The 20,694-nt window shown below is 43.0% G+C and overlaps 1 protein-coding gene across 1 annotated transcript in view; it reads left to right on the forward strand.

The window, feature by feature from the left end:
• The window catches only part of snx7 (sorting nexin 7), a 49,780-nt gene extending 29,392 nt beyond the window's left edge, over window positions 1-20,388 (forward strand). The window contains exons 9-10 of the mRNA XM_079360796.1: window positions 17,915-19,954; window positions 20,064-20,388. Coding sequence (XP_079216922.1) covers window positions 17,915-17,995 — 81 coding nt within the window. The 3' untranslated portion in view covers window positions 17,996-19,954; window positions 20,064-20,388. The remainder of the gene's footprint in view (window positions 1-17,914; window positions 19,955-20,063) is intronic.
• The last annotated feature ends 306 nt before the right edge of the window (window positions 20,389-20,694 follow it).

Raw genomic sequence — 20,694 nt, forward strand, 5'->3', positions numbered from 1 at the left:
TTCAAAGTGACAAAAGCACGGATAGATCTGTGTTATTTTGGCTTGTCTCCTTTGCGGAATATCTGCATCGCCACTGTGCTGGAGTAATGAGGACTAAAATGAACTGGTTGTGGGGTCACATTCCTCACCCAGGTCCAGGTGCTGTCTCCTCAGTTGTCTCGTTTTGACACACAAACATTTCTGTTGCTTACCTAACACTTAGCAATAAAATCTTCCCAGCATTTTTCATGGAGTGACAGGAATTATAAAATAACAAAGAGTCACAAAGACAGTGGTTAAGCACAACATAAAGCAAACAGTCTATTATTATCAACATGGTCGCCCTGGTTACATAGACAAACCAGTACTTCAACAATGCATAACTTTCAACAAAGGAAAGGGTTCCCAAACTCTTCAGCACATGGCCCCGAAAAAAGCGATGCAAGACTGGGGACTGCCACTGTCCCTGGAAGTGGTCAAAGCATTTAATATTTATCCCCGCTGCATGCACTGATAGGCCTATCCAGACACTTACATTAGAACTACACTGAAGAATACCGCAGCCTTAAAGAGGACATAATATCCCCCATTTCCATCCTTTGACACTGTACCCTGTTGATTAAATGAAGCATCTGTGCTTCAATGCTTCGAGCCCAGAGGACACTGTATAAACCAGCTCTCTCAGAATGCTCCGTTTGGTGTGTGTCTCTTTTATATCAATCAATCAATCTTTATTTATATAGCGTCAATTCATAACAGGCTATGTGACTAATAGTAAACATAATTATATGTTAAACCTGTGCAGTTAGTATTAGCAATTAGACTTAAAACTTATATAGCATAATGTACATAACCTGTGAGGAGAGAAAAACGTGTTGGTTAAAAGAGACCTGTAAACAGTTAAAGAGCCTTAGAAACAAAGTGCTGGCCTTCTAGAACTAGTTACATGTGCATGTACAGAGGTGTTTGAGCTTATGCCAGAGGTGTGAGTACAGTCGTTAAACAGTCAATGCAGGGATGTAAATTGGCTCAGCAACATAAAGGAGCAGTGATTAGCATTAAGTGTCCAAGACAATATGGTGAAACCAGGAGTGATTTGGGTGATTATCATTAAGTACCCAACTATTGAGGAGCAGATTAGCATTAAGTGTTGAAGACAATAGAGTGAAACTTGACCTAATTAGGGTGATCATGTCAACCATTACAGATGTAGCTAAACACAACAGTAGGATGAAACCAGACATGATTAGGGTGATTATCTTTAAAGTGACCAGTGCTCAGTAAGGTGACTATCAATATGCATTACAGTGTCCAACTGGGGGCTGACTCTGAGGTCAGCAGTGCAGATGAGGAGTGAGAAAAAGTGAAAAAAAGAGTCCAGGGTTCACCGTGTGCTTCTTCCCTGCCGTGACAGTGAAGTGTTGTACAATCTGATGGCCAGGGGGACAAAAGAGTTCTTGAGCCTGTCCGTGGAGCACGACTGTGACAGCAGTCTGTCGCTGAACATGCTCCTCTGCCCGGTGAAGGTGCTGTGCAGAGGGTGGTGTGTGTTGTCCATGATGGAGAGCATTTTGTCCAGAGACCTCCTCTCTACCACTGTCACCAGTGAGTCCCTCCTCACCAGTCTGTCCAGGCGTGCTGCGTCCCTCTTCTTGCAGCTTCCTCCCCAGCACACCACTGCGTAGAAGAGGACGCTGGACACCACAGACTGGTAGAACATCTGCAGCAGCTTTTTGCAGATGTTGAACGACCCCAGCCTTCTCAGGAAGTACAGACGACTCTGTCCCTTCCTGCAGGTAGTGTCCATGTTAGGCGACCAGTCCAGCTTGTCATCCAGCTGCAGCCCCAGGTACCCGTAGGTCCTGACCACCTCCACGTCGACCCCGCCGATGGAAACAGGTTCTAGATGTGGTTTGTTCCTTCGGAAGTCCACCACCATCTCCTTGGTCTTGGAGGTGTTTAGCTGCAGATGGTTGTCACTGCACCACGTCACAAAGTCCTCGATCAGGCTCCTGTACTCCTCCTCCTGTCCATCCCTGACACAAGCAACTATCGCAGTGTCGTCCGAGTATTTCTGCATGTGGCAGAGCTCAGAGTTATACTGGAAGTCAGAGGTGTACAGGGTGAACAGGACAGGGGAGAGCACGGTCCCCTGTGGTGCTCCGGTGCTGCTGACCACAGTGTCAGATGTGCAGTCCTTCAGTCTGACGTACTGTGGTCTCTCTGTGAGGTAGTCAGTGATCCACCTCACCAGGTGCGAGTCCACCCTCATCTCGGTCAGCTTGTCTCTCAGTAGGAGGCGATGGATGGTGTCGAAAGCGCTTGAGAAATTAAAGAACATGATTCTCATCACGCTGCTCCCTTTGTCCAGATGAGAGTAAGCCCTGTGTAGAAGATAGAGGATGGCATCGTCCACGCCCACCTTTGCCTGGTATGCAAAGAGGGGTGCTGGGGGGACAGGCACTGGCTGCAGCGACGGGGCTGTCGAACCTGTTAAAAAACAAGTTGAGCTGGTTTGCTCTCTCAGGGTCCCCGTCTTCTGCGTTGTTATTTTTCTTTTTGCAGCCTGTGATGGTCTTCATGCCCTCCCAGACCTCCCTCATGTTGTTCTGCTGCAGCTTCTGTTCTACTTTCCTTCTGTACTCCTCCTTTGCCTCTCGGAGTCTGACCTTGAGTTCCCCCTGCACACGCTTCAGCTCTGCCTGGTCTCCCTCCTTGAATGCCCTTTTCTTCCTGTTAAGGATCTCCTTGACATCGCTGGTGATCCAGGGCTTGTTATTCGGGAAGCAGTGGGAACCACAATGTCCATACAGAAGTTCATGTAGTCAGTTGTGCAGTGTGTGACCCCCTCAATGTCATCACCATGGGTCTCTTGCAGGGCACTCCAGTCAGTGGTCTCAAAACAGTCTCTGAGCGCCTCCTCTGCTTCAGGAGACCACTTTCTGAAGGTGCGAGTAGTTATCGGTTGTCTCTGGATCATAGTTTTGTACTGTGGCTTTAGTAGGACCAGGTTGTGGTCGGACTTACCCAGAGGTGGTAGGGGGGTGGCAGTGTAGGCGTCCTTCACGTTTGCATACAGGAGGTCTATTGTCCTGTTCTTCCTGGTGGGACAGCTTACAAACTGGTGAAAGTCCGGTAGTGTGGAGTTCAATGTAACATGGTTAAAGTCCCCTGAGATGGCGATGAAAGCATCCGGGTGCAGCGTTTGTAATCTTGAGGTGGTCGCGTGGATGACGTCACACGCAGTTTCGGCGTGTGCACGGGGTGGAATGTAAACACAGACCATGATCGCGTGAGAAAATTCCCTCGGCATGTAGTAAGGACGGAGACCCACCGCCAGCAGCTCGATGTCTTTGCTGCACGTTGTCTCCGTCACCGTAATATGTCCATGGTGGCACCATCTGTTGTTAATAAACAGCGCGAGTCCTCCTCCTTTCCGTTTGCCGCTGCGTTTTGTGTCTCTGTCCGCTCTCACTGTAGTAAAGCCCGGTAGATCCACGTTAGCGTCCGGGGTGTTGTTTGGTCAGGCCATCCTCACCAACAGTCCCAAGGAACCTAAGAGAGCTCAAGGAACCTAAGAGAGCTCAAAAGGAGAGGTTAGAATACAAAGATAGTGACAAGCTACTGCTTGTCACTATAGACATATCTTATTACTATAAGATAAGAAAGCTGGGAGAGAGAGAGAGGGAGAGAGAGATAAGAGATCCTGGTGCCAGTTCCCCCGGTAGTCTAGGCCTATAGCAGCATAACTATGAGCTGGTCCTAAGCCAGCCCTAACTATAAGATTTATCAAAAAGAAAAGTTTTAAGTCTATTCTTAAAAGTACCTAGTGTGTCTGCCTCCCGGACCCCGACTGGTAGACGATTCCAAAGGAGCGGTGCCTGATAACTAAAGGCTCTACCTCCCATAGTACATTTAGAGACTATAGGCACCACGAGCAGGCCTGCATTCTGGGAACGTAATGTTCTTGTCGGATAGTACGGTACAATTAACTCTTTAAGATACGATAAATGCCATGAGAACCCGGAGATTTGTGATTAGACATCACTCCTCTGTAGTGAGAATAAAAATGGTAAATCTGCGCAAAATTGTTGATCTGGGCTGGGGGTGGAGTTAATGTAGGGTGTTTCTTTTTTTTTTTTTTTCTTGTGATGTCACAAGTTGAAAAAATTTGAAACTGAGCTATTTTCTCTTTGTTGTAAGACTTATGCAGACCACAAACTAAGGACTGGATGGATTTATTTCAACTTTTGTGGGTTGATAGTCACTCAGGCTACCCAAATATATGTTCAAAAACACTGTTAAAATGAATTTTTCATAATATGTCACACATTTCACTTAAGGACTATGGTTTTATTTTAAATTGAACTTTTTGGGGGGTTTAATTTCACAATAATCTTGTGACCTCGAAACGCTCCTGACCCACACTTTGAGAACCACTGCACCAGGGCACCACCAAATTATTATAGCTCCTATTTATGAACTGGCACACCTACTTGATGTCACAAGGCCTGGAGAGGGGCAGCCATATATGTGGAACAGTTTTCATTTTGAATTTTTACTAAACATCAATGAAACAGAGAGCTGTTCTCCACTTTGAAAAATTCTCTCATGAAAGGACCAATTTCACAGCTAACTAGCTGTGCTCATGAAACATCTTTCCAGTTTAAAGCTTCTTTCTGCCCACTAAATTTGCTATTAGCTGTTTTTAAATAATTATAGCCGGTGAACAGTAGGGCTTTACAAATTTAATGGTGAGGCAGTTAAAGATCGATTCAAAGGTGTCAAAGTTTTCATGGATACTCTTAAAATTGCAGTAACAGGGTCCGAAATGAACACCCCCCAAGTTGAATACCTGCCAACTTGGCCGGGGAGTCAAAAAGTTAATTTGGGACTCTGCAGTAATATGTTGAGCGCCAGCAGCTGTAGAGCAGAGGTGGTTGGTTTCAAAAAAGCAGGTGTTGCTCGACCAAACATACATTAGAGCCAAAGAGATTACAGGCATTAGTGTTTTCATGAAAAGAAAATAAAGGAATCTTTTTTTCATAATTTGTCTCAGTCTAAATTTGTAAAATAGATAAGTGAGATAAACGTATCAGGAATCGTATTAAAGGTTGAGGGAATCGTTACATCAGTAGAGATCAGACATTCTGTCCATTGAACGATCGAACAACATCCACTCATGAAATGAAATTACATGTGCGCTTAGTTATTATTCGGGGATTATAAGGAGCAATGATTAGTTACCAAAAGTGGAATTTTACAAGACAGAAATCCTCCCAACCAGTGGTTAGTCAAACTTAAATAAATAGTTAAAACTTTGATAATTTATGAGGTTTTGTAAATCTTGTATCCACCTCTCGACCTCTAGCTACTACTCAGTCTTACATTGTACCAGTACGTGGGCACTTTACTTACCTCACTGCTCCAGTATCAACAGTTTTACTAAAAACTTCAAAAAGGCCTCAGGACTACAATGTACAGAAAATCAACTCACTCACAACAAAATCCAAAAGTGAACTCTATCCTCCACATGAACCAGCAAGTGGTTATGATCTTTGTATACGGAGCACAAAACCTTAACAGGGTCAAGGAAGAAGGAGAGAAGAAGGCTCAGCAGGTCAGAGGTCAACTCAGAGCCGATAGGTACAAAGAGAGGACGTCAAAAATACTTCATAGGTCATTTTTGAAAACTTCACCTTGACTGTGAGAAACACCTTTCAGTCTAGCTGTTTTACTCCGATTCCATTCTTTATGCTAGTTTATCAGCTCCTGAGTCCATCTTCATACTCGCACACAAACCTGACAGTCGCATCCATCGTCTTATACAGTAGCTCTCTTGGCTAGAAAGTGAATAAGGATATTTGCATAAAGGTTGAACTATAGCCTCTATTCTGAGGATTTGAAACCCATCAGTGCTGGGAGACAATAAAAAGAAGATTCCAGATTTCTCCTCCCTGTCACTGTGTGGGTTTGTGTTGAAAACAGAGGCACATATGATCTGATGTCATGTGCTGCCTTTGTGTGTTTTATCTTCAGACATGTAGATCATATTCTAACAGACCTTGGTGACTGCAGTGGTATGGTTATCACTGGATAGCCACTACAACACTTCAGGAAGAGGGAGACTCATTTAGTTGGACGTTACATGTTGAAGAAATGATTACCCTCATTTCATGTATCTCTGTGACGAACCTCCTACTCCCTCTGTGACATTTTCAATTCTGTAATGTCAGTAATAACAACCCGGCGCTGCTGTTTAATCAATATACACGTTACACGGTATAATGTAAATCCTGCTATGCTGAGAGCAAGAATTGTGTGGGAGTAACTCAAGGAAGCCACTTTCAATTGTTTTAGCATGCAGACATGCAGTTATGATCACAATTGTTCCTCCTGCACATTCTGCATATTGTCTTTTAGTAACAGGACAGAGAGAAGTGACAGATCATTGTTAGCATTAGTATTATTCAACCTAAATGACTAAACATTAGTATATCCAGAAACACATCATCCCCTTCTGTCTAAAAATTTCAATTTAAAAAAAGATCAAGAATCTAACCCGAACCTTGACCCTAACCCATTGCCAACCATTTTATTCATGTTGCTCAACAGAGGACATGAAATCAAAGGTTCAAAACTGAAACCAGCACAACAAAACAGAAGAACTAAAGGGACATTATGCTTTTTGAATATGCATCAAAGTAAGACAAAAGTCAGACAAAACCTGGGGACTGGTGGCGCAGTGGTTAGAAACTATGGCTGTAGTCCTTAAGGTGGGGGACCCAGGCTCCTTTCATGCATGTCAATCACCAGTCTTTCTCCCTGTTTTCCATCTCTATCCACTGTCCCATCTCTACAATATAGACAATATAGACACAAAAAGCTCAAAAATAAATCTAAAAAAAAAAAAAAAGCCAAACAAAACCTACAACCAGGGGCTGGATTGAGAAGGTTGAAATAAGCATAGATTTACCACATATTTCATCATTAGTGATACAGAAGTCATGCTCAATAAACTTTTTTTTTGTGGGGGGAGAGAAGTCTTAGCCTCCAAAAAAGATGTTCTCTCAGAATCCAGTGGTTATTAATGACACTGTGATCATCCTTCTGACACATGTAGGAGATGAGCGGAGAGTTCTGCCTTCACTGTGGATGGCAAACGAAGAGTCCTGTCAGCATTGCCATGGTTACCTCCTAGCAACAGGGACTCTGCTGGAGAATGGCATCGATATAAATAAATGGATGTTGCTTCTTTTAAGGTCAATAAATATTTCAGATTAGTTTTTTTCTGTCTTTATGGGATTTGACAAACTGTTGAAGGGAAATGCTGCTATTTTGAACTGAAGGTGCAAACAGCTGAGGCCGTATATGTTTTGACAAGTGTCTCAGAAATGTGGGCTTGTGAGATGGGCAATCCCCCCCGTTACAGCAACAACTCAAGTGTGGTTAACTTGAACCTGGGAGCCAAATTAAGTTCAGATATTTATCTGATATAGCTGTATTGTTTCTCCAGAGTTAATTTCCTTGATAACACAAAAATAATGTTGGTATTTCTGAGATGGAAAAGTCAAGGCTATTATTATTATTATATCACAATTATAACGGCGTAATTGGATCTGGAAAGTAACTCAGTCTTTACTAGTTACCACCAATAGCAAAGCAGGCTTTAAAGTAACCCATTACGTAGTAACACTGTAGTCCTAACACTGGTCCCTACAGATTACAGGAACCACATTATTCAGGGGTTAAAATCTTTACCTTTTAAAAGCGTTTCATTTTTAATTTTCTCTATTAATCTATAAAACCATTTCACCCAGTGATTAACCAGATATACAGAATTAAAACTTTTCACCCATAATTGTAGAATTACTTTTCAAGTGAACAAATGCAATTGTAGAGAGCTTATCTTGATTTGTGGTTGTTTTTCTCTGTTGTGTATGATTTACTGCATTAAGAGCAAAAGCAAAAAAAGACAGGAGTTGATGTAAAGGGATCAGGGTGGATATTGGAACCTTAACTGGCTCATGAATGTTTGCATTTCATCCCACCCTCCACTGGGCCCAGCAGAGGAGGAAGAAATACTTTTGACTTGAGATGTAGTCACTTAGCTGTAACTTAAATTAGTAGCAGCTTGGTGAGGGTTCTGAATATAGTAGGGCCTGTTGGTAAAGGTGCCTGAATCTGCAGAGAAGGTAAACCATCTGTTTTTGGTTTCAGATGTGTTCTGCCACCCAAGTTTCAGTGGTATCTAGTTTGTGTGTGTTATTAGAGGTTGAATTAAGTTATCCAGCCATCTGTGTTTGTTCTTTCCTGATTCTCTTTGTTTACCTGTTCAGCACCAGTGAAGCCAGGAGAATAGCTGTTAGCTAATCAGGCATCTGCTTCCCTTAATAAACCATGTAATAAGGCCTAATTAGAGCTTTAGCCCTTGTTTGAGTTGCATGTCTGAGTTTATGTGTACAGTATGTACTGTAGCTGAATGACTATATACTAGTGTTTTTAATGTATAAATCCATGTTTTTTTTTTCTTGACCCATGTTTCTTTTCTTATTGTTATAATGCATCAAGGCCATTCACTATAAAAGCTTAAACTGAACTATTGGTCATACCTTACACTGCCTTCAAAGACCTCTCCAGTTGTTTTAATTCTTTCAGATATAGTTCTGATGTAATCATTAAACTGTCTGATGGATTATAAAAAACACACAGACCTCAAAAGAAATGATATCTAAAGAAACATCACAAGAAGAAGCGAGAGCGAAAACATGACCAGAGTTTTTCCAAATCACCTTAACTATTAAGTTTTTTCTTTAAAAGGCACATACCATGCAAAATACACTTAACCATGTTTTTCTTACACTAACATGTGTTCCTAGTCTGTCTACTATCCCCCCCCAAAAGTCAATCAATCAATCAATCAATCAATCTTTATTTATATAGCGTCAATTCATAACAGGCGTTATCTCAAGACACTTTACAAAAGCAGGTAAAGGACCTTACTGTTTGTCTGTTAACATTAATGAAAGAGCAGGTAACACGACCATGCCCATTGTTATGTTTACAAAAAGCAGGTAAAGGACCTTACTGATGGCTATATTACAAGAGCCCAGCTTAATCCGTCATGGCGTGGCAAGAAAAAAACTTCCTTTTAACAGGCAGAAATCTTCAGCAGACCCGGGCTCATGACGGAACAGCCATCTGCTAAACTGTGCTGGGCTTGAAAATGGGATGGGGGAGATGGGACAAGATGCAGAAAGAAGAATAGGATGGGATCAGAAGTCCATCCTCTCCATCTTTTGCCTGCTCCACTTTTCAAAAAATGTGTGCTCAAACAAGCCATTCTAAAATGTTCCCTTCATTACATCACAAAGGGCAGTAACCTCTTCCCCTGGTCTAACTTATTATTATTATTATTATTATTATTTGTAAATGGACCATGTACAATATTTAACATAAATGTTGCCATTTGATAGTTTGCACCAGAGTTAGCTTAGAGCAAGTTTACATCTGCAGTCCCGCAGTCAGTGACACTCCCACAGCTAGATGTTCTGCCCTCTGAGTCTGCCTTCTCATTGTAAACAATTTGGCATTGTGCAAGAAAGCCGAAGCCACACAGGCACTTCTAGAGGAGTGTGACTATCACAGCTCGTTTACATTTAAAGCGACAGACACAGAAACGGCCTGTTCTGAACAGAGCAGAGACAGAGGGGATTATAGGCATCTTCAAATACAGGATCAGAGTGGATCTTTAGCACTAAACTTTACAGACATGTTCAGGGAGCTCTGAGACTTTTTGATGAAGAGAAGGATAATATATGACCTGTAACAGAAAAGTCCAGTCACTAATCCCATTGTGCTTCCTTTTTGTCTTTCTATAATAATTGGTGTAAAAATAGTTTGGTATTGTACTGTACAGATTCACTTGGTGCTCAGTTAGACTTCAGTGTAGAAATGTTACACATTAACTTGCTTATTACAAACACTCTCATATCTGATTTAAAAACAATCTGGAGCACCCGAAGCAAGAAAACATAAAACTGTTGTATCCCTTAAAAGTCCTTTGGTGAAGAGTCTGACTGTGACAAGGTGAGACTTAATATGCAGACGGTTTATTATCTTCAAAAATTCTAAAATAAATAAATTCAACCACACATACAGGAAGCTTTTGGATACTTAGCTTGCTTGAGGTGCGGTTTCTCTGGAGCCATGCCTGTCAGCTCCTCTTGAGAACACATATTACACCCTTCCTTATGTTTGATCACAGACATTTTTCAGCATCTTTTTTAGAGCCATATTCACGTAAATTTATCTGAAAAACGCCTCACCTTCGCCTGCTGTGAGAAGATTGACATCCCGCTGTTTTCAACAACTCAACAACTCGGGCCCTCGGGTCAAACATGTTTGATATTTGTAGTGAATTTTCAGCAATTTAGCTAAACAAGCTACATGAACAAAAGCTATTAGCAAGTTGGGTTATTTATACGACGATAAAGGTGACCTTATTTCATTTGTTTACCCCTTAGTGCAGAATGAGCGTCACATATATCTAAATGTTTTTCACAAAAGAAACAAAAGGGTTCAAGGCAAAGTTTCTCAAAATGTTCAACTCTTTTTATACACTGACTAAGTAATGGAATATTTGAGGCAAGAATACATGATCAGAAGGAAGGTAACAAATAATTTATTGACTGTGTCAGAATAAAGAACTTTGTTATCCAGAGGAAAGAACAATATCCAGACTCCACCCCGTTAGAAGCTTCAGAACATAATTCTTCCTGTGTTTATACTTTAGATGAATGAATCCTTTCTTCTTTTCCAACAGCCCTTTTTCTTGATGTCAGATTAATGGGCTACAATTTCCTCGTCTCTAAAGCTTCTTTAAAGAAGGCTGTGCTGAGTCGACAGCCTGTGAAATCCAGGCTCCTTTTTTTACGGATTTCATGTTCCACTGGAAAATCTGCTTTGATTTAAACACGTTTATATCTTACATCTGCTTTGGAGCCAAAGGCACACAAGTACTTTAAATGATGCTGCAAATACAACATTTTGTACTCACTGTTATCACATTACTTTTGTTCAAAGAAAAAATACTAAAAGCCTTGAAGACATTGCACTGTTCATTAAAATCCAAAATTGTCTGAATCAACAGTGAAAGTAAAGCTTAGTGTGGTCGGACCATTATAAGCCCAGTGTTGTTGATGATGAAAACTAGGTTGTTCTTGTGATTCAGCATCAAAAGCAAATAATGGGATGTAATGATCTCCCCTTCTGATGCAATATGTTTACTATATTTTCACTGACATCGATCTTGGTCCTAAAGGAGTATACTCCTTGGATGATTCACGGAGGGAGTTGGTTTGAACAGATGGCGATGTTGAAAGCCTTTTAGAGAATATTCGAGTTGGACTCCCAACTTGTATGCTCCTAATCCTTTGAGCAGTGTGGAAAAACGAGTTTGTGAAGAAGTCAGTTCTGGGGGAATAAAATCCAGATTTTCGTAATCAGTGTCAGTTTCTTCTAAATTTCAGGTAGGTTAGTAATGTTTCTTATCCGGAGTCAGACTATGTATAAGCATTTAGACGTCCATCAGTTTTACTCATTTATACACTGCTGACAAAGCAGTGGGAACAAGTTGGGGTTCAGTGTCTTGCCCGAGGACACTTCGGACGTGTGGCTACAAGAGCTGGGGATCAAAACCCCTGACCTTCCAGTTGCAAGATGACTGACACTACCACTGAGCCACAGCCGCCCAAAGAGCTTCTTCTCTCCAGATCCATCATATCAACAGCACGAGCAGGTGCTACCGTATTACTGACTTTTAAGTTAATATAAAACAACAATATTATTGCTATTATTTATGAACTAGATAGATAGATAGATAGATAGATAGATAGATAGATAGATAGACAGATAGATACTTTATTGATCCCGAGGGAAATTCAAGGCATTCAGTAGCAGTATACAGACAGGCAGGACACAAGACATTAGTTACAATACACACCCGCTGTCCCCACTCCCCTCTGTATACAAAATCCCCCAAACAGATTTAGCAGCCCCTATGTGACTAAGAATAAACATAATTATATGTTAAACCTGTGCAGTTAGCATTAGCAGTTAGACTTAAAACTAATATAGCATAATGTACATAACCTGTGAGGAGAGAAAAACATGTGTTGGTTAAAAGAGACCTGTAAACAGTTAAAGAGCCTTAGAAACAAAGTGCTGACCTTTAGAAACTAGTTACATGTGCATGTACAGAGGTGTTGGAGGTAGTGCCAGAGGTGTGAGTACAGTCGTTAAACAGTCGTTAAACAGTCAATGCAGGAATGTAAATTGGCTCACCCACTTAAAGGAGCAGTGATTTGCATTAAGTGTCCTAGACAATATGGTGAAACCAGGAGTGGTTAGGGTAATTATCGTTAAGTACCCAACTATTGGGGGGCAGATTAGCATTCAGTGTTGGAGACAATAGAGTGAAACTTGACCTAATTAGGGTGATCATGTCAACCCTTACAGATGTAGCATAACACAACAGTAGGATGAAACCAGACATGATTAGGGTGATTATCGTTAAAGTGACCAGTGCTCAGTAAAGTGACTATCAATATGCATTAAAGTGTCCAACTGGAGGCTGACTCTGAGGTCAGCAGTGCAGATGAGGAGTGAGAAAAAAGTGAAAAAAGATTCCAGGGATCACCGTGTGCTTCTTCCCTGCCGTGACAGTGAAGTGTTATACAGTCTTATTGCCAGGGGGACGAAAGAGTTCTTGAGTCTGTCCGTGGAGCACGACTGTGACAGCAGTCTGTCACTGAACATGCTCCTCTGCCCGGTGAAGGTGCTGTGCAGAGGGTGGTGTGTGTTGTCCATGATGGAGAGCATTTTGTCCAGAGACCTCCTCTCTACCACTGACACCAGAGAGTCCAGCTTTGTACCCACCACAGAGCCGGCCCTCCTCACCAGTCTGTCCAGGCGTGCTGCGTCCCTCTTCTTGCAGCTTCCTCCCCAGCACACCACTGCGTAGAAGAGGACGCTGGACACCACAGACTGGTAGAACATCTGCAGCAGCTTTTTGCAGATGTTGAAGGACCCCAGCCTTCTCAGGAAGTACAGACGGCTCTGTCCCTTCCTGCAGGTAGTGTCCATGTTAGGCGACCAGTCCAGCTTGTCATCCAGCTGCAGCCCCAGGTACCCGTAGGTCCTGACCACCTCCACGTCGACCCCGCCGATGGAAACAGGTTCAAGATGTGGTTTCTTCCTTCGGAAGTCCACCACCATCTCCTTGGTCTTGGAGGTGTTTAGCTGCAGATGGTTGGCACTGCACCACGTCACAAAGTCCTCGATCAGGCTCCTGTACTCCTCCTCCTGTCCATCCCTGACACAAGCAACTATCGCAGTGTCGTCCGAGTATTTCTGCATGTGGCAGAGCTCAGAGTTATACTGGAAGTCCGAGGTGTACAGGGTGAACAGGACGGGGGAGAGCACGGTCCCCTGTGGTGCTCCGGTGCTGCTGACCACAGTGTCAGATGTGCAGTCCTTCAGTCTGACGTACTGTGGTCTCTCTGTGAGGTAGTCCGTGATCCACCTCACCAGGTGCGAGTCCACCCTCATCTCGGTCAGCTTGTCTCTCAGTAGGAGGGGACGGATGGTGTCGAAAGCGCTTGAGAAATCAAAGAACATGATTCTCATCACGCTGCTCCCTTTGTCCAGATGAGAGTAAGCCCTGTGTAGAAGATAGAGGATGGCATCGTCCACGCCCACCTTTGCCTGGTATGCAAACTGCAGGGGATCCTGTGCGTGTTGGACCTGGGGTCTGAGGTGTTGGAGCAGCAGCCGTTCGAAGGTCTTCATAACGTGGGATGTCAGAGCGATTGGTCTGAAGTCGCCTGGTTCACTGGGGTTCTTCTTCTTGGGGACAGGGGTGAGGCACGAGGTCTTCCAGAGCACAGGAGCCTTCCCGAGCCGCAGGCTCATGTTGAAGATGTGCTGAAGTGGCTCCCCCAGCTCAGCAGAGCAGGCCTTTAGCATCCTGGGACACACCTTGTCTGGGCCTGCTGCCTTCCTGGGGCGGAGTCTCTTCAGCTCCTTGCTCACCTGGTCTCTGGTGATGGTGGGGGGGAGGGGGGATGGATTGTCACTGGAGGTTGTATCTGTTCTGGTGGAGGTGTTGGGGGGAGTGAGAGGGGGGGAGGGGGTGTGTGGAGGGGTGCTGGGGGGGGGGAGGAGGGGTGCTGGGGGGGGGAGGAGTGAGAGGGGGGGAGGGGGTGTGTGGAGGGGGGGAGGGGGTGTGTAGAGGGGTGCTGGGGGGACAGGCACTGGCTGCAGCGACGGGGCTGTCGAACCTGTTAAAAAACAAGTTGAGCTGGTTTGCTCTCTCAGGGTCCCCGTCTTCTGCGTTGTTGTTTTTCTTCCTGCAGCCTGTGATGGTCTTCATGCCCTCCCAGACCTCTCTCATGTTATTCTGCTGAAGCTTCTGTTCTACCTTCCTTCTGTAATCCTCCTTTGCCTCTCGGAGTCTGACCTTGAGTTCCCCCTGCACCCGCTTCAGCTCTGCCTGGTCTCCCTCCTTGAATGCCCTTTTCTTCCTGTTAAGGATCTCCTTGACATCGCTGGTGATCCAGGGCTTGTTATTCGGGAAGCAGCGCACAGTTTTAGTGGGAACCACAACGTCCATGCAGAAGTTCATGTAGTCAGTTGTGCAGTGTGTGACCCCCTCAATGTCATCACCATGGGTCTCTTGTAGGGCACTCCAGTCAGTGGTCTCAAAACAGTCTCTGAGGGCCTCCTCTGCCTCATGAGACCACTTTCTGAAGGTGCGAGTAGTTATCGGTTGTCTCTGGATCATAGTTTTGTACTGTGGCTTTAGTAGGACCAGGTTGTGGTCGGACTTACCCAGAGGTGGTAGGGGGGTGGCAGTGTAGGCGTCCTTCACGTTTGCATACAGGAGGTCTATTGTCCTGTTCTTCCTGGTGGGACAGCTTACAAACTGGTGAAAGTCCGGTAGTGTGGAGTTCAAAGTAACATGGTTAAAGTCCCCTGAGATGGCGATGAAAGCATCCGGGTGCAGCGTTTGTAATCTTGAGGTGGTCGCGTGGATGACGTCACACGCAGTTTCGGCGTGTGCCCGGGGAGGAACGTAGACGCAGAGCACGATCGCGTGAGAGAATTCCCTCGGCATGTAGTAAGGACGGAGACTTACCGCCAGCAGCTCGATGTCTCTGCTGCACGTTGCCTCCTTCACAGTAACATGTCCATGGTGGCACCATCTGGTGTTAATAAACAGCGCGAGTCCTCCTCCTTTCCGTTTGCCGCTGCGTTTCGTGTCTCTGTCCGCTCTCACTGTAGTAAAGCCTGGTAGATCCACGTTAGCGTCTGGGGTGTTTTGAGTCAGCCAGGTTTCTGTGAGGCACATTAAACTGCACTCTCTAAATGTCCGGTTGTTCCTCACAAGAGCAGCCAGCTCGTCTGTCTTGTTGGTTAGACAGTTTACGTTCCCCATAACTATCACCGGAACCGAGGGCTTGTACCTCCATCGCTTAGCCGCGAGCTTAGCCCTTACCAGGGCCCCCGCTCTACAGCCTCTGTACCGCCGCCTCAGCTCCTCTGGTATCGGGTGAACGATGCCGGCTTGTCCCGCTGACCGGAGCGAGAGCAGCGTTTCCCTTGAATAGGAAAGTTTTCCGCTGCTCTTTCCACGAAAACACGAAAAAGTATCCATAGGATACATAAAGTTATACACTGAAGGTGTACTATAAAAACTATATAGTATAGTACTATAAAAACTATATAAACTATAAACGTAGAAGTTGGCACAGAGCCACAACAAACGAATAACATATCAGACGAGTACGACAGGGACGGAGCTACTGAATGTGCGGCCACTCGCGTCGGCGCACAGGTGAGAAGTGACTACGACAGCAAAGAGGTCCATAATCCTAAACCACTTGATCTGCATTGTTGTTAGCAGGCTAATGGTCGCTCTCTTTTGTTAGCTCGCAGCTTCACATTGCATGTACATTCACACTAAATGACCATGATCTAAAACACGTGACAGTCAAATAAGCAGCGAGTGCAGTAATATTCTTCTTTTCTCTAGTCGCTCACTTGAACAGCTTTTAAACGCGAGGGGAGGAGCCGGCCGTCCTGTCCATGTTAACACGATGTCGATACGGCTCAGGCATTACAGACTGAGAGACTCGCGTGTCACACTCTTTGTAGACAGTCATGACTCACTGTTATTTTCAGAGCATGAACTGGATTTCTTTTGTATTTCGGTGTAAAATGTCACACATTCAGCCTTTAAGGTGAAAATCGACCTATGACATTAGTTGACAAAAAGTCCAGCCTGCTCTTCACACAGTGCTGCTGAGGTGCTGTGGGTGCTGTCGAGGAAAAGTGGCAGTTAAATGGAGAGTGAACTGACTGACGCTCTGACTTATTTCCACCTCTGAACAAACTGCTATTACCTTGGAAAAACTGCCTGTGTTATATTGATGTGTGTTGACAGAGTGGAACCCAAGTTCACAGATTGGCTTTTGAGGGTGTCTGTGCCTGTTAGTCAGTGCTTGTCATTTCCCCTTTCTGGTTGCGTGGCTTCCTGCCCCCCTCCCTCTCTCTAGATAACTGCTTTTATGCCATGAAAGTGTGATTTGCTTTGTCAAGTGCTCAGTCAGACACACACACACACACACACACACACACACACACACACACACACACACACACACACACACACACACACAAAATGCGACTCTCTTAGTACCTCTGTCAGTGCAATAATGTCCCTTCACTGATGAGATGTGAGAGAGAGATCAAAAGAGAAGTGCTGGGATAGACATTTGGGAAATCTTTGAGGGAACAGTTTTATTTGATGGTGCTGTTGAGGACCATGGTAATTAAGTGGAACTATACTATTGAAAATAATTGTGGTTTAAATAACAGCCGTGATGTTTTAGCTATGTCGGGATGTAAATTGTGTGATTTTGTCCTTCAAGAAGCACAACAACTTTTCAACTTGTGTGCAATGTGCAGTCACATGTTTAACCGTGTTGCACTCAGAACAGTTTCATCGACTTTGCAGAGTATTAGTCCAATAAGTTAGAGCCCAAAACGTCCCCACTTGGGTAGTCAATAAAGTCAATAAATGTTATCTTATTCAAATGTGATTTTCAACATGCAAGGCATTGTCCAGCAAATAAAGATGCAAACCGTGAACACTGTGCGCCTGTGAGATGACGAATGGAAGCAGTCTAAATTGACTGTGAAGTGACGGCGGGTATACTGAAGTGGGTTTGTTGAAGTTAAAATCTGAACGATTATAGAAATGATTTTGATTCTGTTCATTTCAAACATTTAAAAAGAAATCAAAATGATGGCACAAACGGCAGACAGCAAAGAAATAATATTACAGAAGAAGAATACAGAAGCAGAAAAGGGTTTTCACCACTTGCTGCCCATTATAACATCGTCAGCGACTCGGTTTGCACTCCGTCAAACGGCGCACGGCCCACCTAACTGAACATGAGCCCAGCCATGAGCAGCTGTACACATCTCAAGAGAACTGTGATTTGACTTCATATTGATAAAGTGATGGAAAATATGATTGTTGAGTTTGTATATTGTGGGGGGGTTTTAGACATGTTTTTATTAAGCTTGTCAGTATAAACTATGAAGAATAAATACAGACAGAAAAAATATCAAAGAACAAAATGGGGCTTACATTGCAGGACGTAATAAGACATCACATATTGTGTTTTATTTTGAAAGTAACCGGACACATTTGTCAGACTAATGTCAAAGTTGATACAAGCTTGTAATCGTGCTCCGTTGAAAATAGACTTTCCAGCGAGAACACCAGCAAGTACTCTCTTCAAAGCACACAGAACATTTGAATGGAAAACTATATCATGATAATGATTTCTTTCTTTTCTTTCAGTGCCTGGCTGTGTGGGAGTCGTTTCTGCTTTCTCAGAATCCAGAGGCAAGGCAGCATGTAGATGTTGAGGATGCCTCTTAAAGCTCGGAGATGAAGACAAAGTGACAAAGTGTCGCCTCTTTGACATAAAGTACATCCTCTGTTGTCTTTCCAACACAGCCAAATATAGACTTAAACAAATGCAAATGTGCTTCACGTGAAAAAAACTAAACACTTTTGTCTATACATATATATATATATTTGTTATTGTCTCTTCATTTTCTGTCCGGCCAAAGATTTTGTAATATTCCAGGGATGACTGTTCATCACTAAAACCAACCCTGTGATCCAAATGTCCACAGATCAGAGTTTCAAGGTCTCTGTGTGCATTGCCAAAATTTGAAGAACTCCTGGTTAGCTACACTACTGTTTGTATACACTTTAGTGCCTTCATGTGGGGTTTACACCTAACAGAATTCAAAACCTATAATGGATGAGGCCGCTCATAAACCTGAATGTGAGCATATTATAAAGTCAATAATAGGAGGTTGTGCTTCTCTAAAATAAAGGGGGAATAAATCAAGGGTGGTTCAAACGTGTCATTCAGGAGTCCAAAACTTGCTACAACTACCAAGTATGTTTGCTGCATTTCAAAATGTTGCAGACTTTACGTTACATTACAAAGACAACAAATCTGAAGGTACTTAACTCTCCCTTCAGTGAGACAGCTGAGGGAGCCAAGTGAAATGCTTTTGGGTCAATGTATCCAAGAATTAGTCTTCATGACTTGGGTTTAACTGGCCTGTACCAATTATCCATAAATGTAGACTGAAGGTTGGACACAGAGTCTCCGGTAGCTTGCTAAGTCAGTTAGGGTTAGGACTCGGAAACATTTGACTGATCATAACTTTTTAACAAACATTCACCAACAAATAGCATTTCAACCATATAACCACTCCTTTCTAATTTAAACAACTTACTGTCATCCTGCTCAGGTACTGCAATAGTATGAAAGTAATTCTTGTTCTCAGTTAATAATAGTTTGACAAACGGTCTTCCCTCCTGCATCATTTACAAGCTTTTTCCATTTTGAGATGTGATTGAAGGTTCTGGAAAACACTTCTTGAAAGTAGCTAGTAGACATGAGTGATGGTCTTTTTTTTGTCATAAACTGGTTTTCCTACTTTTTCTGAAAGTGGCCTTAAAAAGCTAGTATGCGACTTTAAACGGCTTCGAGTATTGTTTTAGTCGAAGGCATGGCCGTGGTCACAGATCTCTAGATTAGGGTCCCTGATTAAAACTTAAAAACTTTGCAATTCCCAGTTCATGAGCTCTTCTCTCTTTGCTCTACTGCCTGGATGTAAAGCAGCACAGTGAGCGGAGGGCAGCCAATGGGAGCAGCACAGTTTGGCAGTAATTTGGAAAGTTTAGGTAGGTTGTGTGTCAGGTAAGATTGGCACACTGACCAGAGCATTAGAGAACCACATTCAGCGCAGAATGTTTACCTGCAAGGAGGGACAACACTTTGGTACTGCTAGCAGTGCAAACATTCGCCACAAAATTCGTCACAAGAAACATTCCTTCTCTCGTTACAAGATACCAGCAAACAACACAGTAACAACTTCACAGAAGTCCCAGCTTTCCAGATTTTTATTACCCTTATTTTTCCACACTGTTTTTTTTACATCTTCCTTGATATTGACCAATCAACAAGGAGAAAGGAAAGAGGAATACATTTCATAATAGATGGTGAAACATGCTCCCTTGGTTTAGCGTTTATACCAACTTCATGTTTCCTGTGGCTGTGACATCACCCACTACAATACGGTTACAGATTCACTGTTATTCAGAACACGGCGATGTGATCCGGGTACATTTGATTCTGGTCGTGTTAAGGGCTAGGAACAGAAACTTTATATATTTTCTGTTTTGTGAATGAAGTGGAGAAGTCACAGAAAGACTTCTTGATAGCTTTGCCTGACTGATCTTTATTATTTTGTAATCTAAAACATTCAACTGATACGCCTGCTTTCAGACTGAAAACATTTTCAGCTCTTGTTTGTTTTTTCACTGGCGAGGGCAGATTAAAGCAGCGACCGTTCACAAACTGAAACATAAAAACGATAATATTCGCTACAACATTGCTCAAGAAATTCATTGAATGTCACAGTGGGATGAATTCTGCACATAATAGAATGAATAACACAACAATATTGATCCCAAGTCAAAAACATTAAACAGAAAGGCTTTAACTGCTTTATGAATTCTCTTGAGTGTTTTTTTTTTTTTTTTTTGCTTTTGCCAACAGAGATTTCATGTTTACATCTCCAATGTCTTTGTACCAGAATTCCTAAATAGTCTTTATACTTTATACTGATTACACTTTTTTTGTTTTTGTCATTGTTGCTTTTATCACTATTATGTAAAAAAAAAATTCTGAATAAAACTGATTCCGAGTTGCGATATGAAAATAAAGACAGATCTCACACTCTAAACTGTGTTGTGTTCAGTGTGTGGGCTGAGGCGGAATATAAAGCAGCAGAATGGATGTGAAAAGAGAATTGTTCAAAGTCTCTTCTTGTTATTTACACTGAATGACTCACAAATATCAGCTTGAAAAGTGTGCAACTGTTTACCCACTGCAAGCATAATTTGCCTTCTATAGTGTCAAATTGTCTTACAAAGTTGTGCTAGTTGACGGGGCTTATCCTGAATGCAGCAGCAACTTTCAACAGTCTGTTTCTCTCTTCTGTGACAGCATATAGATGGAAACAAAGCTGTTTGGGTTTTTTTTGGCACAC

This window comes from Symphodus melops, assembly GCF_947650265.1.
Source record: "Symphodus melops genome assembly, chromosome: 14".
Lineage (NCBI taxonomy): Eukaryota > Metazoa > Chordata > Actinopteri > Labriformes > Labridae > Symphodus > Symphodus melops.